Source organism: Anabrus simplex, chromosome 3 (assembly GCF_040414725.1).
Source record: "Anabrus simplex isolate iqAnaSimp1 chromosome 3, ASM4041472v1, whole genome shotgun sequence".
NCBI lineage: Eukaryota > Metazoa > Arthropoda > Insecta > Orthoptera > Tettigoniidae > Anabrus > Anabrus simplex.
The window spans coordinates 149,375,710-149,396,941 of NC_090267.1; the positions used below are offsets into that span (position 1 = coordinate 149,375,710).

Consider the following 21,232-nt stretch of genomic DNA (forward strand, 5'->3'; position numbering starts at 1 on the left):
CCCCATTCCAGGAGGCCCCCGCCTCGGCGGGCTTGGCCTCATTCTCCGGGATCGGAGACTGGGTACGAGGTACCCCAAGGAGGTGGAGTCGTGCGACAGGCCCTAGTGGTACTTGACGCATGGCTCCGCAGCCGGCAAGGACCGCGCTAGTCCCAGCAGTGCCCAGACGGACTGATCCCCAGGCGATGGAATGGCGAGGAATTGGTTTATGTTTTGTGCATGTTACCTGTTCCTAACTAACACAACCTCTGGACTTTTTCCAGCCCACATCCTTGCATGTGCTATCACAAGATGTCAGGTTTTACATGTAGGCTCTTTCTTCTTTCTGCCTATGTGGTTTTTCCCTGACCCTTCAATACCATACCTTAACACTATCCAACCAACACAAACTTTGCCGTGGTAGCGAGTCTGACTCGGAAACCGGCAGATACTCCTTGTATCACTTCCCACTCTTCCCTGCTATCTCTTTCTTCTTCTTAGAAATAATAGCATGTCGGAGGCCATGTAGATTGAGTCGTTGGTCACGCGGGGGGAGCGGGCTTCGGGGGCCCCCCCGAAAAAAAAAAAAAAAAAAAAAGAGAACGGGACCTTACAACCTTACAACCTAACTACGTGAACTCCATCACGACTACTTCTACTGTGAACATCTACTTTGAACGACGTGATTTGATTTTTGAAACAGTGTGTGGTCGCTCCGCGACATAGTTATTTTTGTACAATGTGTTGTCACTTCGATACAGTACTTAGGTGCGGTAATGTTATCGGATCTGCGTGACACGAAACAAGCTTACGGCTTGTGTTATTTTCAGTAAATATTATGGACGAAGAACTATGCTTAGTTCAAGTCTACGGAATTTTGGTACAAGTCTGTACCGTATAAATAGTATAGCTCAGTTGGATTGAGATTTCTACTAATATGGAAAAATTCATATCTCTGAATTTTCTCCTCATACGATCTACGCTGATCAGTTTTTACAAGTATAGGACCAATGTCTAATTTAAAGACTAGGTAAATAGGGAGTGCTAGTCCAGATAGCCCGTACCATCTCAGAGAAGGAAGGAAGGATGTCCATAGAGCAAATTCTACATCGAGAAGAAGAGAACGAGTAACCACGGAAACCAGATGACTTCAACGAAAGCTGCAATTGGTGAGCTTCAATTAGATAAAGCAAGCAATAAGTAAATTCAGTAAATTAAATTCTAAATTCCTCCACGCTTTAAGGAAACTTTTCCGATTCATCTCATTTTTTTGTATAATAAATTCATTTGTATTTTATATTGCGTTAATTTTCTTTCTTAAGCGATACTTAATGGTTAATTATTTCAAATCCTACCCCTGTGATTTAAGTCTCTATGCTAGTAAATATAAATTTTGGTTAACCATAGAGAAATGGGGAACCATGGAATGTTTATTGTTTCTATTTGCGTGGCAATTTGCGGGCAAGCCACAAATAGTTTATTTAATATTCATGTGTCCCAAGATAATAACTTTCATCTCCCCAAGTGTTTTGAAGAGAGGGAACAGTTACAACACTGCGGCGCAATTTGTAGTGAGCAAAGTTGGCATTATGGTTGATAGTAGTTCATGCAATTCTAATGTTGTCTTTATAAGTGTTTGTTGCTGGGAAGTAAAACGGTTGCCGTGAAAAAAATATCTCCAACGACTCTGTCACATGTACAATATGGGGTATCGACAACACGAATACGAAATAGATGACTGCGGAAACTACCATGATTGAATCTAATTCTGGTTATGGCTGTGATGTATCGCCTGTTCGAATTCCATTTAAAGAACCATGGCTTCGGCGGTGTATCTAGGAATAATGTCCACGTTGTTGTTCGGATGTATTCCACTCTTCATTCCACATGTCATATGATCGTCGTTTAGCCCTAGAAATGAGGTCCAGTGGATGCAAGGTACATTTCAGAGGTTGGCCTCATTCTGCCGTTTATAATCCAACACTTCACGACAGAACTGGGTTCTCTCAGTTGCACTGTTCAGGAAATAGAGGTTCACATCTCAGTGCTATTAACTGCTATCCTGACCCTGGTTTGTCAACGTATATTTCCCCATTCATACGTATTAGGAAAAATCCACCTGTTACTATTTCTTGATAGATGCTTTTTTTTTTTTTTTTTTTTTTTTTTTGCCTGTCTCTTGGCATAGGCAAGGGTAGCTTCCACTGAAGTGCCAGTCCCACAGTCTCGACCCTGGTGAGGTATGGGTGGTGCGAAGTAGTGACATTCAGAGCACAAGTAATGTGTCTGGATGTTATGAAAGGCGCTAAGCGTGGAGATGGTCGTGGTGGAGTACAACTCTACGGCCCAGTGAGGAAAGTAATGGCAAACTACCTCACTCCTCATCCTGCCTAGGACTCCCATTACGGCACCGCCATCGGTTTTCCGAGTTCCTCTATGAAATCGGATGATCTTTTGTGGTGCTATTTGAGGATCCAACGAGCCTTCAAACTGAAGACTTAACCGACAGAATAGAAAACTGTGGGGATATAATTTACTTCCCGTGGCGCCTATCCAAATTCTAGAACTAATGGACGGTATTATGCATCAAACGGCTAAGCGACAATTAAAAAAAAAAAAAAAAAAGAATGATGGTACCATAAATCGCCTAAACAGCCGATATAACTGCTCGAATACTCACGGAGCTATGTTTGAATTTAAACAGCTGTAACAGAAGAACAACTTAAGCGCCACTGTCATAATGCGGGGTTACAAGTTCTGCATCAACCGTCTATCCACCTCATTCAAAGAATTGATTAGCCAAGTGGTATTTGGCGTTCTGTAACATCCTCCCATATCACTGGTATGTAGTATGAGTTATTGCTTTAGGGCCTATAGTGCATTGTCATTAGTGCATCTTTTTTAAAAATTGTATGACGCGATAAGTGTACAGTTGGCTGTTTGGATTTAAGTAACTTAATATCACCAAGCAGTTTAGTAATACATAAAGCAAGGTCATAAGCTTTCATTAAGTTAATAATTAATTATAAGTCATCCACTAAAGCCTTGAAGCAGATGTGCTAGCACAGGTGCTACAGGTGTACCTCAAAGGATGTCGGTTCGATTCCTCGTAATGTAGTCAGAATTTAAGAATGATACTACCACTTCCTTCTTTTTCTGCTATTTGTTTTACGAGTTCGACACTTATATGCCTGGATGTTTTTGTGAAATTCTTATATAGTAAAATAGGAATAGGAATTGAAAACCTAATATTCTGTTGCTGGTTCTTGGTTATTAACAACCAAATCTCACCATACTGGTGTTTAACTTCTTGTTGCATAACGAAATGTTCCGTAGCCCTGAGCATTAGCAAGTCAACCGCCACAGTTTGCTGCTTAGCCGCTTGATGCGTATCTTCGGTCCGCAAAATGCAAATACAGCTAAAATAAATTTGAAGGAAACAAGAAAAATATTGCGCTGAATGAGTTTTCTTCTCAATAATCGCATTACGCGCACCACATTATGTAACTTTACTAAATATTTATTTATTTTGACTAAAATATCTCTTCTGAGATGGTTTTAAATATGAAACCCTTTGAACGCGTTTTGCTCAAAACTCAGATTTGACGCAAAGCCGCTTGATGCATAACAAATAACTGTTGATAAACAAGGTAATGAATAATAATAATAATAATAATAATAATAATAATAATAATAATAATAATAATAAATGATCACAGGACAGGTTATCGGGCTGTTACTAAAGACGAGGAAAATCACCAAACCTATTTTACGCAAGAGAGAGAGAGAGAGAGAGAATTTAGAACAATATCTTAGTACGCGAAGATAAGAAAATATTAGCGAGATGAGTACAAAAGTATGATTAACCGGAGCCTATACTCCATTAAAATTCCCGTCATGTCGAGTGTCCAGTTCGGAAAGACGATTGCCGCACCGCATGACGCACAATATTTCTATCAGCTGTTTCCTTCTCACTTGTTTGCTAAAGTTCAAGTACGTATATTCTTACACGCAGAAGAGTTTCTTTTTCCGTAATTACCGTCTAATAAATAATAACTATGAGCTTGTTTGACGACTTGCAACGCTCTGTGCACCATCTGAGTTCTGTAGAACAGCTGCTGAATGACATGGAAATATTGACTGCAAGAATAAAACAAAACACGCTTTCAAAGGCAAAGACCAGTTCCCTGTAAAATTATACTGTATAATAAGTCAGGAGAACGAACTACTGTAACTCTTTCAACTCCCTCGGTTACTCATTATTTGACGTACTGTACAGGGGATGGTGCCAAAAGAACGAGGAAGCGATGAAAGAACTGAAGGTAGAACCGGTGTTAAAAATCAAAGAAATGGAAGGGCCATTGAACAGAATTGGAAAGGAAATCTTAGCAAAGCCGATCTTACGATACCAGCCGAGAGAAAGTCGCTCTATTGGACGCCTAGCTAAGAGATGGATCGAGACCGTAACGGGCCACTAGGCTTATAACCTTTCTGATTATTATTATTATTATTATTATTATTATTATTATTATTATTATTATTATTATTATTATTATTATTATTATTATTATTATATATTTGTTCTACAGATCGCTCAAGTGTCATTTCAACCCCTCCATATCCTTGAATAATATTAAGTCATAGATGCATTAAAAAATAAGTCTTCGAGCTTTACGTGACCAGTCGGTTTGAGTGGCGCAGGCGACAAAAGCATTTGTTTTCAAAGCCCGAGTTAGCGGTTCAATCACACGTACTACCTGAAGGTGCTTAAATACGCTAGTTTCGTGTCGGTAGATTTACTGGCACATAAAATAACTCCTGAGGTAAAACATTTCGTAAAAGCACTGTAGGATGTAGCAACCATTTATTATTATTATTATTATTATTATTATTATTATTATTATTATTATTATTATTATTATTGCTAGGGGCTTTACGTCGCACCGACACAGATAGGTCTTATGGCGACGATGGGATAGGAAAGGCCTAGGAGTTGGAAGGAAGCGGCCGTGGCCTTAATTAAGGTACAGCCCCAGCATTTGCCTGGTGTGAAAATGGGAAACCACGGAAAACCATTTTCAGGGCTGCCGATAGTGGGATTCGAACCTACTATCTCCCGGATGCAAGCTCACAGCCGCGCGCCTCTACGCGCACGGCCAACTCGCCCGGTATTATTATTATTATTATTATTATTATTATTATTATTATTATTATTATTATTATTATTATGTCCGACTCGTTGGATGAATGGTCAGCGTACTGGCCTTCGGTTTAGAGGGTCCCGAGTTCGATTCCCGGCCGGGTCGGGGATTTTAACCTTCATTGGTTAATTCCAACGGCTCGGGGGGCTGGGTATTTGTGCTGTCCCCAACATCCCTGCAACTCACACACCACACATAACACTATCCTCCACCACAATAACACGCAGTTACCTACACATGGTGGATGCCGTCCACCCTCATCGGAGGGTCTGCCTTACAAGGGCTGCACTCGGCTAGAAATAGCCACACGAAATTTATTTTATTATTATTATTATTATTATTATTATTATTATTATTATTATTATTATTATTATTATTATTATTATTATTATTCCTGGCCTTTTCCCAGTTACCCGGCGTAGGTACATTGTATAGATTCAGTCCAGTTTTACAGTTGATTAAATTTCCTGACGTCAACCCTAGTGGAGGGAAGTAATCAGTGTTGTGCGTTTCTGTGGTGGTTTGTAGAGTGATGTGCTGTGTGTAGATTAAGATGTGTATTGAAACAAATAAAAACATCCGGTCCTCGAAACAGAGGAATTAACTATACGCAGTTAAAATCCCCGACTCGGCCAGGAATCTGACCCTGGGCCCTGTGAACCGAAGACCAGTACGTTCACCATTCAGACAAGGAGTCAAACTATTTATTATTATTATTATTATTATTATTATTATTATTATTATTATTATTATTATTATTATTATTGTACGTGACCATTTATATCGTATTTGAAGCCCCAGGACATCCGGTTTTACGCGAAATCCGAACCATTGGAACAAATTTCATTTCAAAATGTACAGGCTAAAATGCCAGTCATCGCTACTTTGATGAGAAGCCGGCGACAGTTTCACTCACAATCAGCTATCCTACCCCTACGGCAGAACAATAGAGCTCAGGCGGCCTTATGCAATGGATTTGGGAGCAGTAGCGCTCCTGAATAACTCATTAGCCATTCGCAACAGCGAATGAAATCTTTATTCACGTTGAAGAGTGCATTAGATCTATACCAAACGCACTGGATAAAGTGCAATCTTCCGTTGACTACCTGAATCCTTTGTTTGTTAGCTCACATGGAGACGGTACGAGTAGTGAATTCATGAGCGGCCGGATAAAATCCGAGCTGATTCGAATCCCCGGAGGTGCTGGCTTTTAAAAGTTTTTATTTCGTCTTACTTCGCGGGCATGTTGTCTCATAGATGTTTTCAGCCCTGAAAAGGGCCGTTTGATGATCAGGTCTGAATGGGAACAGTATGACCGGTGAAAGGGACTTAAGGTTTGTGAACACAAGTTCATTAGGGCAACATCTGCTCGAAATGGTGACCTTGATTAATGCACATTTGGGCACGCGTTGAACTAAGACCGACTAGGTGTTACAGATCTGCAGGCCTCCGTAATTAAAAATACGAAGGCTCTCAGGATCTCCCGGCTGTTCTGCGTAGACTACTTGTTTTAACTGGCCCCGCAGAAAGAAGTCGAATGGTGTTAAATCTGATGATCTGGTGAGCCAGGGAACACGTCCTTCACTTCCTATCCATTGACCGGTGAGTGTAGCATTCAGGTGGTTGCGGACGTCTGCTCAATTGTTCGGTGGAAGTCCGTCATGCTGAAACCACATGGTAACACGCTGTCGTAGAGGCACATCCTCTAACGACACTGGTAATTGATGGCGGAGAAAATCTAGTAGCGGGCTCCTGTCAAATGTTCCTCAAAGAAATGTGAGCTAGTTATGTGGTTACCCAAAATACCACACCAAACATTTATTCCCCATCGTTCCTGCAATACTGCCTCTCCTATCCAGTGGGGATTGTCAGCACTCCAAATATGTTGTGGCGATTCACGGCACCACTGTCCGGCTCCATAACTAAATGGTTAGCTTGCTGGCTTTTGGTCACAGGGGACCCAGGTTCAATTCCCGGCAGGGTCGGGAATTTTAACTATCATTGGTTAATTTCTCTGGCACGGGGGGGCTGGGTGTATGTGCCGTCTTCATCATCATTTCATCTTCATCACAACGCGCAAGTCACCTACGGTAGTCAAATCAAAAGACCTGCACCTGGCGAGCCAAACATGTCCTCGGACACTCCCGGCAGTAAAAGCCATACACCATTACTGTGAAATCGTGATTCGTTTGAAAACAAGGTTTTCTGAACTACACATATAATGCTAGGAGTGGGAAGGGAGCGGCCGTGGCTTTAATTAAGGTACAGTAGAGCCCCAACATTTCGTGATGTAAAAATGGGAAACCACGGAGAAACTTCTTCAGGGCTACCGACAGTGGAGTTTGAACCCACTATCTCCCGAATGCGAGTTGATAGCTACGTGACCCAAACCGCGCGGTAACTTGCTCAGTCTTTTCATTTTTCAAAGCGTCGGATCCCTTCCAGTTTTTCCCTCTGATTAGTGTGAATAGATAATGGTTTCCCAGTTGTACTTCCTCTTAAAACAATAACCACCACGCTCTCTCGTAAAAGAAGTTTTTGTGACGAAAAATTATTATTATTATTATTATTATTATTATTATCGTATCGTAATCTGTTTACCCTCCAGGGTCGGTTTTTCCCTCGGACTCAGCGAGGGATCCCTCCTCTACCGCCTCAAGGGCAGTGTCCTGGAGCTTCAGACTCTGGGTCGGGGATACAACAGGGGAGGAGGACCAGTACCTCGCTCAGGCGGTCTCACCTGCTATGCTGAACAGGGGCCTTGTGGGGGGACGGAAAGCTTGGAAGGGATAGGCAAGGAAGAGGGAACGAAGCGGCCGTGGCCTTAAGTTAGGTACCATCCCGGCATTTGCCTGGAGGAGAAGTGGGAAACCACGGAAAATCACTTCCAGGATGGCTGAGGTGGGAATCGAACCCACCTCTACTCAGTTGACCTCCCGAGGCTGAGTGGACCCCGTTCCAGCCCTCGTACCACTTTTCAAATTTCGTGGCAGAGCCGGGAATCGAACCCGGACCTCCGGAGGTGGCAGCTAATCACACTAACCACTACACCACAGATTTATAATTAATATTAATATTAATATTATTATTATTAAACGTACAGTAAATATACATGCAATTAAGTTATTTGAAAGAATCAGAGGATATTCTTATAGAAATAAGCAAGTAATTCTATTCTTAATAAACTGTTTTACTTTTCATATTTATGTGCTAGTGTTTCATCAATTTGTGTATTGTGTTCGACAGACTGCTAGTACCGCGGTTAGGGGTTTGATTCCCGGCCAAGTTACGGCTTTCTCCTGAATATGAGGGCTGGTTCGTGGTCCACTCACCTTGTATGAGAACATTTGAGGAGGTATCGTAGTGCAGCCATGAATTTGTTTGATTTCTTGTAATAATAATTTTTACGTCCAACTAACTACTTTTACGGTTTTCGGAGACGCTGAGATGCCGGAATTTCGTTCCGCAGGAGTTCTTTTACGTGCCGGTAAATCTACCGACACGAGACTGACGTATCTGAGCACCTTCAAATACCACCAGACTGAACCACGATCGAAACTGCCAAGTTGGGTTCAGAAGGCCAGCGCCTCAACCGTCCGAGCCACTCAGCCCAGATGTTTTCTTGTTTATTCGACAAACTGGAAAACCATCTATCTACTGTACATAACGTGTATGTTTCACAAAACTCAAGCTCTTAAACCAGAGGGAGTTAAAAGTGTGGTTTGCACCAAAATCTTCCAAATCTTCTCAACAGTACTGGAAAAATCGTGCATTTCTTGAAAAGTCAACGGAAATATAGCCTATATTTATTTAATTAATAGGGTCACCCAGTTTGTTTGCCATCACTATCATGGAAACCACGGAGATGATATGCACTCTATTAATACTTTCTGTTTACGGCATTGCCTCGGATACTTTGCTTATATTGACCGTTTAGAGACTAAGGGCCGGTATTATAATGAGGGTTTAAACTGAAGATTGAGTTAAACTGTAACTTGAGTTTAAACCGATGTTGAGTCTTATTTGACCGGCCTAAGTTAAAATGAGCTGAAGAAGGAAATATGCGATCTTGGTAGGAGTGACTTGCGAGAAAAGATGACTGTCGATAACGTTTTGTTTACTTGTAGTAGGTAAAATGGCGGTTAAAAGCAATAAACGTTGTGCGAATTTACTTGTAAGGAAATAGAATTGTCCGTCTCTGTGGTGTAGTGGTTAGTGTGATTAGCTGCCACCCCCGGAGGCCCGGGTTCGATTTCCGGCTCTGCCACGAAATTTGAAAAGTGGTACGAGGGCTGGAACGGGGTCCACTCAGCCTCGGAAGGTTAACTGAGTAGAGGGGAGTTCAATTCCCTCCTCAGCCATCCTCGAAGTGGTTTTTCGTGGTTTCCCACTTCTCCTCCAGGCAAATGCCGTGGTGGTACCTAACTTGAGGCCACGGCCGCTACCTTCCCTCTTCCTTGTCTATCCCTTCCAATCTTCCCATCCCCTTACAAGGCCCCTGTTCAGCATAGCAGGTGAGGCCGCCTGGGAGAGGTATTGGTCCTCCTCCCCAGTTGTATCCCCCGACCCAAAGTCTCAAGCTCCGGGACACTGCCCTTGAGGCGGTAGAGGTGGGATCCCTCACTGAGTCCGAGGGAAAAACCAAACCTGGAGGGTAAACGGACTAAGAAAGAAAGAAAGAAAGAAAGAAAGAAAGAAAGGAAATAGAATTGCTTGTGTAATTAGTACAGAAATATTTATATAGTCCGTGAAACAGTGGCCTTATGAATTCTTCCGAAATCTCCCATTTTAATAAACATACTACGGAAGGCATAACACCGCAATGCTATTAGTAGCTGACTGACGGGGTCTACAGCATGATTTCTGAAATAGAAGAAAGTTACTTTATTTTCTAAAATTTACACTTTTGACATTCAAACAGTTCAAAACATTTTTACATTCTTACATTTTCGTTGCATGGTTTATTCTAGCACCAATTTGCTGAAATGGTTAACAGCGATTGCAGCGGGTCCTCTAGAAACCATTTGCACTTACATACTACGATCCTAGAAACGGACGAACAATCGTTTTCATTGGTCAGATGTTCGGCTCCATGGCTAAATGGTTTGCGGGCTGGCCTTTGGTCACAGCCGTCGCGGTTTCGATTCTTGGCAGGGTCGGTAATTTTAACCTTTGGCACGGGGCTGGGTGTATGTGTCGTCTTCATCGTCATTTCATCCTCATCACGACGCGCAGGTCGTCTACGGGAGTCAAATCAAAAGACCTGCATCTGGCGAGCCGAACTTGTCCTCGGACACTCCCGGCACTAAAAGCCATACGCCATTTCATTTTCACCTTTGAAAGACGCCATTTCCACGTCGTAGGCGTGAATTAATTTTAAGATGCCAGATACCATACCACCTGGACTACATTTACGAATTAAAAAACATACGCCTCAACCCAGGATCGACCCCTCGACCTCCTGCATGCTAACCCAAAATTCTATCTACTGCACCAACTGTACACCCCGACTAATATATGGTACATGTTACAGTGTTGCCAGATTGCCACTCTTCAACGTCCTTTTTCTGTCGGATATACTCGCAGGACAAACTTTTGTGAGCGACATTTTTTTATTGCTGGCATGTAAGAGTCGCGCTGCGACGCCCGACTGCGCGAATTTCGGTTCACCCTGTATATATAAATTAATGAAATGTGAAATGTCGTATGGCTTTCAGTGCCGGGATATCCCAGGACGGGTTCGGCTCGCCACTGCAGGTCTTTCTGTTTGACTCCCGTAGGCGACCTGCGCGTCGCGATGAGGATGAAATGATGATGAAGACAACACATACACCCAGCCCCCGTGCCATTGGAATTAACCAATTAAGGTTAAAATTCCCGACCCGGCCGGGAATCGAACCCGGGACCCTCTGAACCGAAGGCCAGCACGCTGACCGTTGAGCCAACGAGTCGGACTATAAATTAATAATCTCGATTTATGCAACGGAATTATATTGAATTGGAGTAATCGTCATTGAGAAATAGGTTATCATATTTAGGTCTATTCACATCTGACGAAATTATACATCACTTCCATAGCAACTGAAAAGAATAATATTAATGGTTATTGTGAACTAGTGTTCGTATAAATATGATAATTGAAATTCAATAGACGATGTATAATGTTGTTCACTGCATTTCATTGAGATAGGTTTGAAATGACAATCGATTGCAATCTTAACGTTTTAATCTTATATATTCAGGTTTCATGTCGATCCTTGGTTTCGTCTAAACTTATTAGGGAAATTTATTTGAATAAATGTGTTCCTAACTAGAATATCTCAGTTGCTATTAATGTAATGTAGACATTCTCAACCATCTCTGATAGTTTATTTAAAGTAGTTAGTGGGACGTAAAACAAATAACATTATTATTATAGTTTATTTTGGCATTGCGTTCACTATTATTTATAAGGCAACGCCAACATTATGGACCTAAATAATCTTAAAACGAATACCAAATTATTTGCGATTATGTGGGATATTAATGGAACAACAGTGAATTTTAAATTGGATAATATATAACACAATTTAATTGGTTTGATGAACCAAATTCTCAATTTGATATTTCATTTTCGTCGTTAATCAATACGGGCATGTAAATAAACGTGTTTAATCACCATTCGGGCACCGTAGCTAGCTGAGGCGTTAAATTTACCCGAACCGAGCTCGATAGCTGCAGTCGCTTAAGTGCGGGCAGTATCCAGTAATCGGGAGATAGTGAGTTCGAGCCCTACTGTCGGCAGCCCTGAAGATGGTTTTCCGTGGTTTCCCATTTTCACACCAGGCAAATGCCGGGGCTGTACCTTAATTAAGGCCACGGCCGCTTCCTTCAGCTTCCTAGACCTTTCCTATGCCATCGTCGCCATATGACATCTGCGTCGGTGCGACGTAAAGCAAATGGCAAAAAAAATACCCGATGCCATATCATAGTAAGAAGGACCTGTTGAAGACCCTGGGCGTAGAGTGTTCATGACTCCGACGAGTAGAAGGGTGCAGTAGGTTCCCTATATTATTGCTCCGCAACCTCAACACACCAAAATGACACAATGGCACAAGATTACTAACGAAATCGTTAAAAAAGAACTACTCGAGTGCACGATCCTCACTGGGTGTGAAGGTGGTGAAACTGTTTTGATCCCTTGAATACCAATGATAACCACCGACCTACCATTTTAGTTTAGAAGACTCCAGTTTCCAGTAAACAGTATGTTTTAGTATGACCATGTACAAAGCACGGGACCAAACTCTATAAACGTTACAGGTTTAGACCTGAGCATTGATCATTTTTCTCGTCGTGAACTCTGTGGCCCTGTCACGTGTTACTTCCAAAGAAAATGTATTTGGGTTGGCCCCAGATAGAGAATCACATAACGTACTGCAGTGTATACGGGAGATATTTAATATGTAAGGCCACCTGTGTGAAGCCGGGGCGGGTCAACTAGTATTATATCTTTTTGTATTTCTGGTAGTATTTTTAAGCCGCACTAACGAGTTTCTAGGTGACAGTGTTCATTCTGTAATCTTTTGTAATCTCATTATTTCTTGTCGGGAAGTTCAAGGCGAATCAGAACGCAAGTTTTCCACAGTAGATGCTTTGATTCCGTTCGCTACATCTTACTTTTGAGAAAAAAAGAAATCTACAATAGCTGTAGTATAGAGCTAAACTCACCATTGAAACAAGTGGTCTACGTATTGTAGTATCTAAAATAACACCAAGATACCGGTACCATCAAATAAATAAGGATAATCTGTTTCGTTAGAATAGTGAAGTTGATTAATATACCACGGGTCTGTAATAATTACAAAGTAATGTTTTAAAGAAAACTACAGCAGACATGATGCATTTTATGAGTAGGTGAAATTATTATTGAGCGTTTGTGAAGAAATGTGAAAATGAAAATCATTGTGCTTAGTCATATAGGAGAATATCGTCGTTGCCGGGACAAAACCTCCTATGTGATAATATTTTTGGAGATATACTGACCCGCAACACATACATCATGAAGAGCGAGAATGCCTTAACAACATTCACACAGTATTGCACCTTAGATGACAGAACCTTACCGGCCAAAGATCTAAGCTAAAATTTTTCACATAGGAGGTTTCGTCCCGGCAACGACGACATACACAGTAGGTTTATTTTGCTACGTTAAACCATTTATTTTTTGTTATAGATTTTTTTTTACCTAATCTACCTAAAATAAATACACGAATCAAAGTACAATCGACTTAAACGATCGTAACTGCCGTGACGGCGCCGTCAGTAGAGCATCAGCAGACAAAAGGAGACGGAGGTGTCAAAAGTTTGGAACCACTGTCATACAACTTATAAAACATCTCTTACCATTGCCTTCTTTCCCGATATTTGCTTTTAATAATCTAATGTTATTCACAACATATGCCTTTGCTGGAAGGACCTAGTGTTTACAGTGCACTATGTCTTCTGGTATAGGCTAGAGCAATTTTGTTACTTTCATAGACCTGTCTCTGTCTTATCCTTGGCTTTGACAATATGCAAGTGACTGAGGTATGAGTGATGCTAGTAATGCCAATCCTTATGCAGCCAGTCCCTGCTATGAATGGTGTGAAAATGTTGCTCATAGGGTCGGTTGACGTATGCATTTCGGTGGGCTTGCAGACTGATATGTAATAGCAACTTCTGGCTCGGCGAGGAAAGCAACGGGAAACTACCTCACTTCTTATTTCCCTAGTACGCCTCTTCAGTGCTGCCTAGGCTATCTATGACAGCTGATGGCAGAGCTTTTGAGGAACCCACCAGCGGCATCGCTGACGGACTGAACATACATACATTCGCAACATCGTAGAAACACAATTTACGATGATGGATCCGCCATTAATTCTTGGTGTGCAATCTGCTATTTTCTAAGTCTAAAAATGCAAATATAACTGTATTCAACGTCCACGGCTCATATCAGTGAAGGTCAATCACTAATTTCATTTTTCACTGCAACATGTAGACTGCAGAGCGCAATTCAACTGTGGAACTGTAGGGATTATGTGTGTGTCAAAAATGATTAGTGGATTCTGATCATATCCATGTTGCATCTAAAAGGCTCGATAGCTGCAGTCGCTTAAGTGCGGCCAGTATCCAGTATTCGGGAGATAGTAGGTTCGAACCCCACTATCGGCAGCCCTGAAGATGGTTTTCCGTGGTTTCCCATTTTCATACCAGGCAAATGCTGGGGCTGTACCTCAGTTAAGGCCACGGCCGCTTCCTTCCCACTCCTAGCCCTTTCCTGTCCCATAGTCGCCATAAGACCTATCTGTGTCGGTGCGAAGTAAAGCATTTAGCAAAAAAAAGACTCCACGGCTGAGTGGTCAGTGCCTTGGTCTTCAGTCATGGGGTTCAATACCCGGCTGTGCCGTGGGATTTTAATATTAAATGATTAATTCCCTCTTCTCGGGGGTTGGTTGGATGTGCTGTTTCCAACATCCCTGCAACTCAGACATTACACACAATACTATAGACTACTCTACTGCAATAATACGAAGACCCGCCCACCCACATCGGAGGGTCTGCCCTACAAGGACTGCATCCGGCTGTAATAGCTACACGACATTATTATTACAGTTAAACCTGTTTAGAACGGAAGCTGAACATAGCGTAAACCTGGTATTAACGGAATTATTCCACGGCCTCATGCGTACAAAAGTACCTGTACTTAGCGGAACATGACCAACGCGGAAACAGTTTCTCAGTATATAGCGGAAAATAAATAGTTTCATCTGTGTAATTTTTCATTCATTCATCATGAGAGCTGAACTGTTCACAAGTTTTGAATTTACTGTATAATAATATTGGTTATATGTCCCACTAAACATTCATTTTTACGCTTTTCGGACACGCTGGAGGAGCTGGAATTTTGTCGCGCTGGAGTTCTTTTACGCACCAGCAAATCTACCGACAAGAGGCTGACGTATTTGAGCACCTTCAAATGCCACCGGACTGAACCAGAATCTAACCTGCCAACTTTGAACCATAAGGCCAGCGCACTACCGTGTGAGCTACTCAGCCCAGCTTTTTTAAATTTCTTTGAATCTTTAAGGAAAGAAATAATGTTGATAATCCTACAGATTATGTCGAGAAATCGATTTTGTATATTTAATAAATGGTTAATTGTTAGGAGAAATTTAATTTCCTTCAGACATGAAAACTTGTGTGACGATTAATAAAGTAGACAGTATTATAGCGTACAGTAGTCTGTTGATCGTAAAGGGTCCACAATTCAGTAAAGTAACTAGAAAACATCTCAGACCACTGTGCCCACCCCCAGTACACAACACGTGAGTGAAATTACTTTACATCACAACGGAAACGTATGCACAGCGGAAAAGAAACGTGGTACCATGCGCTTCCTTTGGGTACAGGTTACACTGTATTATTATTATTATTATTATTATTATTATTATTATTATTATCTAAAATGTATCTCTCAGCATCAAAGTAAGCAAACTTGTAGCTTAATGTGACTGTTGATATCGTAATCATGGCCATAGGACATCTAGTTTTACGGGTAATCCGAACCATCCTTTTCATTTCAAACATCCCACACGCATTGGCCGGGATTTGAACCTTGACCACCTCACTGAGAAGCCAGTGACGATCTTGTCAGTTACAAATACAGATTCAGTTTTATTGCTACAGACATCAAGATAAGACAGTTCTTCAAACTGGTGGGGAGCTATCCAATAACAATAACAATAACAAAAGAGTAGGTAAATACGGACTGGATAGTGTAGACACCTATAGTGTTGTCATTTCATATTTACTTAACAAGAATGCTGTAAGCATTTTTTTCAAATAAACTTATTCCTATTATTAAAGTATTATTTTCCCAGAAACGTTCTAAATATTTATATACTGTACCTGGAATCATTCTATAAGTATATAAAATAATGTAATAATAATATTATTATTAGTTAGTGCTACATTCTTCTTCTGCCGCTTTTCCTAAACCTGTGGGGTCGCGGGTGCGAACTATGTAGCATATGCGGACTTGGCCCTGTTTTATGGCCGGATGCCCTTCATGATGCTAATCCTATTGCAGGGATGTCATTACTATTTCGTGTTTCTGTGCTGGTTGGTAGTGTAGTATGTTGTCTGAATATGAAGAGAAGAGTGTTGGGACAAACACAAACACCCAGTCCCCGAGTCAGAAGAATTATTCAGACGCGATTAAAATCCCCGACCCGGCCGGGAATTGAACCCGGGACCCTCTGAACCGAATGCCTCAACGCTGACCATTCAGTCAAGGAGTGGGACAATAAGTGCTACACTCGAACTGGCAAGTAACTGTAACACATATAACTCGGTGAAGTTCGCATATTTAGGGGGCTGATGACTAGAATGTCCCAAGCGAAGAAGTGCAAATTTATTTTAGGAACTACAATCATTTTATTCAATCACCGATCTGCATTTAGGGGGCCCCGACTCGTTGGCTGAGTTGTCAGCGTACTGGCCTTCGGTTCAGAGGGCCCCGGGTTCAATTCCCGGCCGGGTAGGAGATTTTAATCGCTTCTAATTAATTCTTCTGGCTCGGGGACTGGGTATTTTTGTCCGTCTCAACACTCTCCTCTTCATATTCACACAACACACTACACTACCAACCAGCACAGAAACATGCAATAGTGATTACATCCCTCCATGTAGGGTTGACGTCAGGAAGGGCATCCGACCGTAAAACAGCGCCAAATCCACATATGCTACGCAGTTCGCACCCGCGACCCCACAGGTGTGGGAAAAGCGGTAGGAAAAGAAGAAGACTGATCTGCATTTATGGCTGTTGCCCAGGTAATTCCCTATAAATTTTTTATTTACTATTTCCTTAAATTTCAAAGAACCTGGAAATTTATTGAACACTTCCTTTGATAAATTATTTCAATCCTCAATTCCTCTTCCTATAAATGAATATTGCCCCAGTTTGTCCTCTTGAATTTTATCTTCATATTATATTTCCTATCTTTCAACTTGGAGATGTTTTAGAGCAGAAATTTCTAATCCATTCTCTCCTTTCCTCTAAATAAATACCTATCAGTACGGTCGTGTTAACTCTTAGATATAGTCACCAACTTGGAACAAAATCAATTGTGTTTACAAAAGTTTTAAATATTCGGTTACATTGAAGAGAATCTCTTGCGTAGCGGAAATGCCATGCACTATCGACCTACCTCACGAGCATTCCTTGATGATATTTCAGGCGAGACATTTGACGTGTTGCTTTGATCGTGATGATGGTGATCAAAATCGTGTTCCTGGGTATAGTAGAAATCACGGTGATGATCGTGTCCCCGGTACGCCTCTCGCTGAAGTCGGCTGGCGCAATAACAGAAGCACACTAACCACAAGACGAACAGCAATGTACACAAGTTAGCCATCCTTTTAACTTTCACTTGTCCGTCAGAAGGTCGGACTTCAACTAGCGGTAAATGACGTACTGCAGGTCTTTTAAAGGAAGTGTTGTCGCTAAGTCTGCCACCTAGCGGGAGACACCTCTTTCAACAGTGCATGTTCCAGGAATTGCCGGTCCGCGGTTCTTCCTTTGCGTCAACTGAGAGAAAGTAGAGATAAACGCTATCGAAAATACCGACAGTGCGTCCATTATATCCCCAGGAAACGCTATCAACATTCCTGATGTCCCTCATACACTAGTGATTGATATACAATCGTTTCGTGTTTACGACTGTGTACTACTTCGGATCAATAACTTCTCTTTTAAGACTTATAACACTGCAGCAACAGAGGCGTAGCCAAGGGATTACTGGGGGTTAGACACCCCACCATGGAAATTTTACAAAAAGATAAACAGAAACTAACAATAAACAAAATAAACATTCAGAGACATAATTGTAGAACCAGCAGATCTGTCGAATCTATTTTCTGAGAAGCCTCGAAACTGAACATGCCATTCGCTGTAAAACTGTTGACCTTGATCGTCTTGTTCTTGCTCTGTATTTTAATGTAAGATTTTTTAGTGTGTTGCAAGCTGAATATCAACATAATTCACATGTATCAGTCTTGCATGCGCGCACCACACACGCACAAGCACCTTCATTGTGTTCTGTCATCATTTTATAACTAGATAATAATAATAATAATAATAATAATAATAATAATAATAATAATAATAATAATAATAATAATAATAATAATCGATCCAGTTGGTTGCGTCATTCGGGCCGTGTAGTTGTTAGCTTGCATTCGGAGATGGTCGGTTCGAACCCTACTATCGGCAGCCCTGAAGATGGTTTTCCGTGGTTTTCAGTTTTCACATCAGCCAAATGCTGAGGCTGTAGCTTAATTATAGCCACGATCATTTCCTTCCCAGTCCTAGACCTGTCCTATCCCGTTGTCGCCATAAAACCTGTATTAGTCGGTGTGAAGTAAAACCAATAATAATAATAATAATAATAATAATAATAATAATAATAATAATAATAATAATAATAATAATAATAATAATAATAATCGATTCACCTTTTTATCACTACCTCTTTTTCCTCAAATTCTACAGTAGTTCTTAATGTTATTGTTTTTAGGTCCCACTAACTACTTTTACGGTTTTCGGAGACGTCGAGGTGCCGGAATTTAGTCCCGCAGGAGTTCTTTTACGTGCCAGTATTTGAGCACCTTTAAGTACCACCAGGCTGAGCCAGGATCGAACCTGCCAAGTTAGGGCCAGAAGGTCAGCATCTCAACCGTCTGTGCCACTTAGCCCGGCACAGTAGTTCTACTACAAAGCCGACCTCTCTAACAAGACACAGGATTTCAACACTGATAGGCCTACTGGTTGAGGAAGTTTACCAAATGAGTGTCCATAAGAAGTGAAAACTAACTTGACACACAGTAACCTCATCATCATCATCATCATCATCATCATCATCATCTTCTTCTTCTTCTTCTTCTTCTCCTCCTCCTTCTTCTTATGGTCGGCGCTAGATGTGTGTTAAGCCTAGCTCTACAGCCAGATGCCTTTCCGCTGAAGATGATGCTTGTTGTTTAAAGGGGCCTATCATCTAAGGTCATCAGCCCTATGCCGTTCCTGATGGCAACACCGTGTCGAGGGATATTTTCACATTGTGTGTTTTGTGGCGGCTGGTAGTGTGATGTGTGTAAAATGAGTACGTGTATTAAGACAAACACAAACACATAGGCCTCGAGCCAAAGGAATTAACCAGACACAGCTAAAATCCCCGACTCGAGCGGGAATAGAATCCGGTATCCACGGTCAACAAATCTAACGAAAATACGTCCAATGGCAGGAGGTCTAATAATAGAGGTCTAAGGTGCTTTTGTCTAATTAATACTTACGTCTAGATAAGAACATGCGTCTAATGAAAGCAGGACTAATTAAGGAGGTCTAGCACGTTTTGGTCAGAAAATAGATCAAACTCGTGCTATGAACGTTTAATCTTTATTAATTAAGATTGCCTTGTGAACTTTAACAATATTTTTTTGTAATTTATAAAAAGGCTTTTGTTTATTGGTCCTCCACAAGATCATCCATTTCAGTTGTGTGGAGCTTCAGCCGGTAGCTCAAGGCTGAGGGAGACGAGGATGTCTCCTTGGTCCTTGTATTGTTGGTAGTTATCTACCATTTCTTCCACATGGCGTAAGTTCATTTGGTAACTTTTCTTAATAGGGTATCTTATTCTCACATGGCCTGCTAGTTACTGTTGAATCAGAATTCCATTGTCGTGTTGAACTTTCTTTATGTTCTCTAAAAGTTTCCAAATAGAAACATGATGCGACACCTCACCACCCATCTCTGAAACTTACTATGCCAACCTTCCACTGAGTTAGTTGTAACTCCTGAGAAATCTGCTCACTACCTGTCCATACACATTCCACGTATCCGGTGGTACTGTTCACCTTCTTCCTCTCCTTGGTGTGACCCTCAAGTAGGTCTTTCCAATGAAACTCGCAACAGGTTCAACCTCGTCGGAAACCGTTTCATACAAACACTAAAGCAACGGTTCTCAACCTGGCGGCCGCTCCCCCTGGGGAGGCGTAGTGAACAATCAAAAACACACATGAATTTACTAAACAGTAAAAACTTGTGACAAAGAATTTACTACAAAAACTTATCTTCGTCACCACTAAAGCGTACATGTGGGTTTTTCCTAAAATTATTATACTTCATAGCAACGTTGGGACAAGGAATTCGTGTTTATGAATTGTGTAATGAAATGTGTAAAAAATTACAAAAATACAAGAATTTTTATCATGAACTATAGTAAAAATTATTGCATTTTTCATCATTTTTAAACAAAGTTATTTCTACGTGTATAAGAAATGTAATAAAATGACAGAAAATGAAAATAAAGTAATAAATCAAGTGAAAAATATGAATGTATGACAAATTTGCAGGTAATAATTTTAACATTTTAATTTAATCTTCAAATTTTATTGTGCAGTTTCCATCAACGTCTCTATGTGAATCTTGAATTTTCTACACTGGCTTACATCAAATCAAAATATCGAGCATGGCTAAATGTTGAAAGTGATCTGAGATGTGCCTATCACAGTTGGAGCCAAACCTTAAACAACTTGTGAAAGGAAAACGGCACCAGTCATCTCATTAATCATTACTGCTGTTCTTAGAAAATAAAATCAAATGATGTAGTTTGAAATGTTAATTGCAGTGGGCGTAGAATCCTCCGCAATATATTTACTGCCATTTGTTTTATTCTCTTATTGTATTATATTTATGTTATTCATGACTTTCGTTGTAAAGTGGTTACATTATAATTATTACTTAAAATATGCAATATTATGTATCAAACACTCATAATTAATAATAATAAAATATTATAAAACATTTTTGAGATATTAAACCTAAAAGAAAAGTACAACTTTTGTAAATCAATCATTCATTACGGTGGCGTGAAAGAATTTACGGAAGAAAAGAGGGCGCAGGCTCACAAAGTTTAAGAACTATTGCTCTAAATCATCAGGAGATACAAATGGTAGTGCCATGAGCTGTCTTACTT

General features: G+C 40.9%; 1 protein-coding gene across 1 annotated transcript in view; it reads right to left on the reverse strand.

The window, feature by feature from the left end:
- Positions 1-17,647, reverse strand: part of LOC136866102 (platelet-derived growth factor subunit A) — a 209,180-nt gene extending 191,533 nt beyond the window's left edge. Inside the window, exon 1 of the mRNA XM_067142779.2 lies at positions 17,411-17,647. Coding sequence (XP_066998880.2) covers positions 17,411-17,617 — 207 coding nt within the window. The 5' untranslated portion in view covers positions 17,618-17,647. The remainder of the gene's footprint in view (positions 1-17,410) is intronic.
- Positions 17,648-21,232: the final 3,585 nt, after the last annotated feature.